Source organism: Nicotiana tomentosiformis, chromosome 12 (genome assembly GCF_000390325.3).
Source record: "Nicotiana tomentosiformis chromosome 12, ASM39032v3, whole genome shotgun sequence".
NCBI lineage: Eukaryota > Viridiplantae > Streptophyta > Magnoliopsida > Solanales > Solanaceae > Nicotiana > Nicotiana tomentosiformis.
This window is the reverse complement of record NC_090823.1, coordinates 131,564,429-131,573,183: the sequence shown is the minus strand read 5'-3', so window position 1 is coordinate 131,573,183 and position 8,755 is coordinate 131,564,429. Positions and strand designations below refer to the sequence as shown.

Here is an 8,755-nt window from a genome sequence, read left to right as displayed (position 1 = left end):
GTTAATAACCACTAAACAATAGTGGTTTCTGAAATTTCGAAATAGCAATATAGGCCATTTTATAAAGAGATCTTTACACAAATAGCCTACGGGTTTGCAGTTTAGTCCTTACTGTGTTGGTTGTATGCTAAAACAGTTCGCATATATTACACTAATTTCTTTTTTGTTAGTTTCAATTTTCTTATTCTTATTACATACAACGGAGACGTTCTGTCAATTAGACCGACGTAACGACGTCGTTTTCCTGTTATGCTTTCTTCCTTGTAGTATATATAAGCTCTCGACTCATCCACTTCTTATCCTGAAGATCATATTTGAACCAAAAAAGCCATGGCTTGTACTTCACTTTCACTTTCTTTTCTTCACAACGCTTGCGCCGATAACAAGCAGCTTAGCCTTCCATTCCGTACCAAATTGGTGACGTTAGCTCTGCCTCTTACAGTTGAAGCCAAGGCCACAACCAGACGGGAAGACAGAACTGCCCGACATGTTCGTATTCGCAAGAAGGTATTAAACTCAATTCCCTACAATGTCTTACGTTAATCTTCTTCTTACCAATATGTGGCATCTCTTCTTAGGGACTTGAATTTGTACTCTATGCATTCAGAGTTGTAAAAATCCATGTCCCAGTTAGTGAATTTGTTGTACAATGTAGCCATGTCAATTGGTTTTTTTTCTTTTTGGCAAGGTTAATTTTGTTTTTACCAATATGTAGCATAGCAATTTCTTAATGGGTTCTTGAATTTGTGCTCTATGCATTAAGCGTTGTACTAATCCCAAGTCCTAAAAATTGAATTTGTGGGGCAATGGGGGTGTTTAGCTCTCAGAGGAAGCAAAAAGAACCACCTTTTCAATGGGGTTTTTTAAGTTTTGGTAAGGTTAGTCTTGTTTTTACCAATATGTGTAATTTGTACTCCATGCATTCTGGGTTGTACAATTCCCAAGTCCCAAATATTGGGTTAGTGGTGCAATGGAGTGTATAACTAGCAGAGCATAACAAAAATCCACCTTTTCTGATTGGGGTTTTCTTGGGGGGCATGGAGGGGCAGGTGGGGAGTGGAGAGAATTAATCTTGTTTAATTGTGAAAATGCAAAGCCATTTGTACCAACAAGGGTTGTGGTGGAGTGGTAAGTACTTCTTCGTACTTAATCAGAGATATCTCTAGTTCGAGCCCTGGTTATAGAGTCATTGTTAGGGAGCGCTTTACCCCCTAATGTATGACTTCCTGGCGCAAATTTGGATTTAGTCGGTCTCCAATGCAGAAACCGGACACCGAGTGCAAAATAAAAATAAAATAAAAAAGACAAAGCCATTTGTTGCATTTGAAATTTGCTTGAAGAAGCTTTGATATTGGTCAGACCTGAAAAGTGTTCTTTCAGCTAAAAATTTGCAGAAAATACTTGGACTAACTGGGGTTTTGGAATCGAAGAAGGTTGTGCAGAGAAAAGGGAGTGGTAAAGAGGCAAGGAAAGAAGTTAAGATAGCATTGTTGTTGAGCTTGATAAATGTTGATGTTGAATTGGAGGGGAAAGAAAATTTATTGTCTGATATCCTTCCTAGAATTGTAGGAAGCTATGTTAGATTCGTCTCTTTCCAAGAATTCCACTATCAAGTTGGTTGCGTTACCAGAAATTATGGAGGAAACAAGGGATAGATGGATCATCTTTGGTGTTTAGCAGCATTACATATGCTTTCTTGAAAATATGGTTCCTTAAAAGCAATTTAATATAAAAAGTCATCAACATTTTGGCACGAAGATGCTTGTCGAGAGAATGAGAGTTGTCTGTTTATATTGATTCCTTAGACAAAGAAAGCACCTCTATTCAACTGTGTTGAAAAGATGGCCTCTCTTTTTCCTTGTTGATTTGAGACCTTAAATCTTCTAATCTTGTAATTGTGAAATCGAAGAACGATACATCCACACTTGCATAAGACAATTTGCACATGTTTCTATACATCATATAACCAGGTAATTAACCCTCGACCACCTTTCTCTTTGTTTCCGTCTCAACAATATGAAATAGTTTTTTTATTTTTTAAATAGAATAGAATTTTTTTCTTGTTGAACGTCTGTTTGTGATTGATATGCCACTTGTTTAATTGTTATTTGACCTGTGGTCATGATGTGGTTTCTCTTTCTTGGTCCTATTCTTTTTGGTCCTCTTTTTGGCTTATGCAAGATCGCACTCTCTTGCACGAGTCTTAAAGTGCATTATTCATCTAGATCAAGTCTACAACACATCTTTTGACTTTCAGGTTGAAGGGACACCTGAAAGACCAAGATTGTGTGTCTTCCGTTCCAACAAGCACATCTATGTTCAAGTAATTGATGACTCCAAGATGCACACACTGGCATCTGCTTCAACAATGCAGAAACCGATCTCTGAGGAATTCGACTACTCTGCTGGCCCCACTGCAGTAAGTTCTCAAATATGTTTTCTCAAAAAGGTTAACGGCAATGCTTAGAAAAGTATATATGACTGTATGAGAGAGTGAGGCGGATCAAGAGATGAAATTCTGGAAGAAAAAAACAACTATGGGAAGGTCGTCCTGAATCAGCTGAATTTGAGTCATGTTCCTAGAATTCGGAAACGTTTCCCTTTGTGAGCTCTGGACTACACATTTTCCTTGTCCTGTGTGTTTTTTACAAAAACTGGAAAGAGTTGAATCTCTTGAACTGAAAAGTGCTCAAATACCTGATGCATTTAGCGTTAGATACTTAAATTTGGCAAATACATACATATAAAGAGCAGAAAGTTTGGTTAGATAGAGGTTGTAAGAAATGAATTATACAAATATATTTTAAATAGTTCACTAGTAAACATTTCCAATAATATGCTAAAATAATCTTGCTTGTAGTTAAATGATCTCAAGCTACTTTTATCATCCAAAAGAGAAGTAGAGAGTTAAGACTTGAAAAATTTTTACTTTCTTGAGCCTGAAGACTAAATTGGGAGATTCAAAGATATTGTAAGAACTACCGACTTTTGGAGCAGAAAAATTAGAGAACTGGCACAACCTGGCAGGAAAACTTCTGCCCAAGTTTTATCACTTCATCCCTTGTTTGCTGGATAGAAGAAGAAAGAATATACCTCTGACTATCTGAAGTTTTCAATTGTCTGTTGCAGAAAGTTTCAAATTGTACGACAAATACCATCCAAATTTTTTGCTCTCTTTACAGTTTACATGATTGCATGTAAATTTATCAGCTTATATTTTTGTTGTGGAGGTGGCATTACAAAAACCTGCCTTCAGAAGAGGACCTTAACTGTAATTTTAGATAACCTGTCCTTAGAAGAGAAAAATTGCTCTTTATATGGAAGGAAAGAATATCCTTTAGAGGCTCTATAGGATTTGTTTGGGGCGGAGAACATCCTTGTGAGGCTGGACTTAAAAGATCAGAAGTGAAGTGGGAAGTATAAAGATAATACTTTAAATCAGAAGATTAGGGTAATGCGGATTTAAGAGGGATTATGAGAAGAGCTGTTTGGTTCTCATTATCCAAATTTTGTATTTCCCTGCAAAGATACACAAGATACTGTTGTTGTCTTTGTCTTTATTACTAGGTCGTCTGAAATTGTTGCTCTTGTCGTTAAAATGCCCTGAGGCTCCATGCTTATAACCTTGCTTGATTGCACATTCGTGGAAATTTAACAACCTTCGCCTTATCTCCCTATGCATACATGTGCTGAGTTATGTTCATGGTGGAATTCTTTCCGTCGACTAGGATCGTATTGATGCTGTTAGATATTATTCCATAAAACATATACGTACTATCACGTGGTACCGTCAGTTGCAACATTGAAGATTTTGTGGATTTGTTCCATTTTCATTTTCAAATTTGCATCTCTTTTCTGAACCTCTTAGGCACAGGGGAAACCGTTCCTCTCCTCCATACGAAAATGATTAAACAAACTAAGAAACAGAAAACAGAAAAACACTTGGAAGGGTGTTATTTAAAGAGGAGAGATTTATTGTATGATGTGATTGTGAATCTGTGATTATCTCGTCAGTTTTCTTGTATCAGAGTTTAGTTGTTTGTATACTTTTTATGCTTGTTTATGAACAGCATGCTCATCATAACAAGCTTTTGTTTGCAGGACGTGGCGAAGAAAGTTGGGGAGGTTATAGCTAAGGCCTGTCTAGAGAAAGGAATCACTAAAGTAGCCTTCGACCGAGGAGGTTATCCTTATCATGGGCGGATTGAAGCTCTTGCTGATGCTGCAAGAGAACACGGCCTTCAGTTTTAGAAAGTGCAGATTTCTTTTGTTCTTTTTTGTTGTGCAAATGACCTTTTCTGATCTTCCCATTTGTTCCCACTTTGTAAAACTCATGTCTAAGAAGTGAGATGAACTGGAGTTTAAATGTATGATCTGCAATTCTTTTTGGTTTTATGGTTCCTTTACATCAGAACTTAGATTCCCTTCTTACTTCAACTTTTTATGATATTACATTTCAATTTAGAGCAACTTAATGCAGATCATGGTTGTTTTGGTAGTACAGACCTCAGCTAGATTTTGGGAAACATACTAAATTGATTTTATTAGTATGATTAATACTGGCATCAAGTTTCAAATAAAACGATACAATGTTGGGTTGACTGCATATAAAAAGATAATCGTCGCATAATGCAGCAGCATTTAATCGTATTAGAAAAATAATATATGAATAACTAATGCAACATTTGGTTGACAATATTATATACAACAACAACCCAGTAAAATTCCATTAATGGGGTCTGGGGTGGGTAGTGTGTACGCAGACCTTAACCCTACCCCGAAGGGGTAGAGAGACTGTTTCCGAAAGACCCTCGGCTCAAAAAGAAACAAAAAAACAAAAGGACAAAAAGGAGACAATATTAGTATCACAACAACAATCATAGGATAATTAGAAACACCATGAAATCCAGAAGAAGGATGCAAAGCAAAGGGAGACAATATTAGTATCACCACAACAATCATAAGAACAATAGGAATACCATGAAATATAGAAGAAAGATGCAAAGAAAAAACGATAGCTAGTAAATAGGACATGCACTGAAAAACGAAATAGTAAGCCACAACATTGCCACTAGCTATCTTAGACAAAAATCCTACATGGCTAGTCCCACAATGGTACGAAGTACGTCACGACTCAACTACCTCCTAACCTACAACCCTAATACTCGACCTCCACATCTTCCTATCTAGTATCATGTCCTCGGAAATCTGGAGTCTCGCCATATCCTGTTGACAATATTATATAATATCTGCATTACTTATGTTATGCAATAATTTATATATTTATTTTATTTTAAATATAATATGAATAAGAATGTCTACTAGCAATGCATCCATTAAAATACAAAACCTTAATACTATTAAAGTAATTTCGGCATAACAATCTCTTCATTATTAATCATCAAATAATAATTCATTGATTTATTGATCACATCATGATACCAATTATTAATTGCATCATATATATTACTAATATTTATCGCATAAATAATAATTCTTGCATAGCTAGTGTGTGAATCAAACAACACTTGAATGTATAATTGAAATGATTTTAGATAATAATGCAAATCCAATACAGTATAATCTCTCCATGATTTTCCAATAATCATGGGGATTAGCTGAAAGAACCAAAAAAACAAATCGGTATCAAAACATGTCTGAGCTTGAATACAACCAATTTGTCAACTGTTTCTCTACCTAATCAACTGTCTATATCTCTTTTTTCTTTTCTCTTTCTTCTTTGTGTGGGGGGAAATACCAAACTAGAGGCAATAACAAACTCCAAATCTTGCTTTTGGGCGTCAGATTATAGCCACCACATCAACAAGACAACAATCAAGTATATACAGATTGGCTTGATTCTTGATAGATTCTCCAAACAAACTTATGCCAAAAAAAAAAACAAAGGTTCAATTTCTAGGCTTCGACTTGTCTAAAATTGACCACATCACTTGAACATCTTCGTATGGACAAGCCATTACTTCAACTTGTAAATTTACTATATGGTTTTCCGGCCCTGCAACCACAAAAGAGTCTATTATCAGTCGATAAAATAACGACAGAAAATCGACAGAGAACTGACACATACAGATGCAAATCTAGAATGAGTCAAACTGAACTCGTTGCTTTTAAGTCAATCCACAAGTACATAAGCTAAGAAGTTTATGCTTAAACGTTATACGGACACATTTCGTACTTAGTGACTCTAAATCCTAAATCGAAAATAACTTTTCTACCCCTCAAAGTAAGGGTAAGGTCGGCGCACATACTAACCTCCCCAAACCTCACTTATGGAATTATACTGGATTGTTGTTGTGTTACTCTAAATCCTAGATTAGCTTTTGTGACACACACAACATATGCAATATACTTTACATACCTTCTTGTTGCGACTTCTTATCCCTTGGTGATTGTTGATTGAACAACGTTCGTCGAGCTTTTCTGAAAGGAGATGTGATCGTTCGGACCAAGGAAGATACTTTTCTGTTCTGATGATAAGTCGCCATGATTGATCTCGTAAAAAGATGTTCTCCTACAGATATTCTTAGTACTACCTATTAGGATCTATAACTTACTATTGGCTAAGAACACAAAAATGAGTGGTTTATATAGAATATACGTGTCACCTATATATAGTTTACAATATTTTAAAGAAAAGATAGTATGGACCATAAAAGGCAGGCAAGATCCGTGAGAATAGCTCTCTCTATATGTAATTTAATTTAATTTCTCTCATTTTAAATGTTTTTGTTATCTCTGCATTTTCAAGTTTAGGTTACTGCCTCTTAGCACATGGCTCTCACGCTCCATTGATGGACCCTTGCATGTGAAATCCTTTACTTTTCCATTGTAGAAAGTGACGTTGACGTAAAGTTGAGCTCAAATATCAAAGCAAACTAATTTAAAACGAAAATAACGCCTAGTCTGCAGGTTGTATATTTTATTGTTTGACTTTCTATAGTTTTGCATTTCAATATACTATCTCAATAAGTACAAGATATTAAAAAGTTATATAAATATTTTATTATAAATTATTTGAGCAATGAAATAAAGATGAAAGAGGTACCGTGTCTTCAAAAATCCAAGCAAGAAAGAATATAAATTATCAATTAAGCTTTCAATTTAAAGAAACACTTACAAATTAATTTTATGAAAATAACTACAATTTGTAAACCTAATAATAGATACTATCTAAAAAATATTGTCTTTTATTTTTTTTGATATTGCATCCTTATTAGGGAACACTAAAACCTACCAAATTAAGCTTTAAAATTAGAAATAACTACATGAGTTAATAAATAAATAAAATAGATACTTCATCGAGGAACATAGGCAAGAATGCTCTCCCATCTAAATTTTCAAATAATATTATATTTATATTACATAGTTCAAACAAGAAAAAATAATTTATAAGGTAAAAATTTTAAAATCTTATATAGAAATTCTTACAAAGTAGTTAAAATAAGGAAAACATTACTCCTAAATATTACCAAAGCATTAAATGACTAATTTGTCTAGTGTAAAACTTATTTTTAAAGGGTAAAAAAAGACGAACGATATTTCACTAAGGGGTTTCGTACTTTTAATATAGCGCGTGATCCTCGTATTAATAAGAATAAACTTTTAAAAATAATATAAATAATATACGTGAATGCAAAATTCAAATTAGTCTGTGAATGAATTCAACTACTAATACAAATACGTGAATTCAAAATTCAACTACTAATACAAAATCTTTTTGCTCAATACTCGAACAACACAAAGTTTTGATAATAAAATATGGAATCATAGTTTCTTTAATAGAAGTAGTCGCTTATATAATGCAAATAAGGTTTAATTGTGTATAGTTCAAATAGACAAAGAAAATATTATTAAAAAAATAAAGACTCCTAAATCAAAAAGAAATTCAAAGTGTTTTGTGTTTTTACTAAACCTAAAAGGAGTACAACCTATGAATGAACATGAAATTTGAATAATATGTCAAAATGAGTTGCGTGTGAATAATATGTCAAAATTTTATTAACTAAAAAAGACCCTTCTAAACCTAAAAAGAGAAATTTGATACTCCAACGTATTAAATCTTTATTCCTAAATATAGGGAAATAATTAAATAATATTTCTAAATATTAAGAAAATAATCGAAAGACTATCTTGTCCAGTGTAAACTTTATTTTAAAAGGATAAAAAATGCGAACGATATTTTGCTAAGGGTTCGTGCTTTTAATATAGTATAAATACTTTTAATACTAGCTTTAGTGTACGTGCATTGCACGTGTGCCTAGCATCAATGAATAAAATGTGTGTACGAGAGGGATACACAAATCAGGTTATCAAATGCTAAGTTTTAAAATGTCTATATTAAGTTAATATTATACAATAAGAAACTTAGTATATAGAAAATTATAGGGTTTTGTCTTTTGTTTAAATGGATACCAAAAGAAATAAAATAATTAATGACAACTCACTTAGAATATATTTTATCTTCTAATATTTCACCCTTATTGTTTAATGTTTGTGCTTTTAACAATTTGATTCTTAATACTATACTACAACTGATTTATATGATGTATTTCGAAAAGAATGACTTGAATTTTTTGCAAATTAGTTAATTTAAAGACTTTCTTTGGTTAATTAATTTAATGACTTAATTATTTCTTCTTAACATTAAAGATAATACTTTATTTTTGTTGATTCAAATCTTAATATTAACTCATCCCAAGTTTTACATAGTTAAATATAATTATAATTTTTATCC

At 33.2% G+C, this 8,755-nt stretch overlaps 1 protein-coding gene and 1 long non-coding RNA gene across 2 annotated transcripts; one reads left to right on the top strand and one right to left on the bottom strand.

Annotated features, from left to right (window-relative positions):
- Positions 1–292: 292 nt before the first annotated feature.
- On the top strand, positions 293–4,395 carry LOC104121186 (large ribosomal subunit protein uL18c). The gene is made up of 3 exons (XM_009633113.4): positions 293–507; positions 2,258–2,419; positions 4,102–4,395. Exons 1-3 carry the CDS (start codon positions 331–333, stop codon positions 4,249–4,251), a joined length of 489 nt encoding a protein of 162 aa, XP_009631408.1. The 5' UTR covers positions 293–330; the 3' UTR covers positions 4,252–4,395.
- Positions 4,396–5,535: 1,140 nt separating this feature from the next.
- LOC117273632 (uncharacterized) lies at positions 5,536–6,692 on the bottom strand. The gene is made up of 2 exons (XR_004503634.2): positions 6,380–6,692; positions 5,536–6,016 (listed from the first exon to the last, which is right to left on the bottom strand). It is a non-coding gene; the product is annotated as an uncharacterized lncRNA (long non-coding RNA).
- Between the last annotated feature and the right edge of the window lie 2,063 nt (positions 6,693–8,755).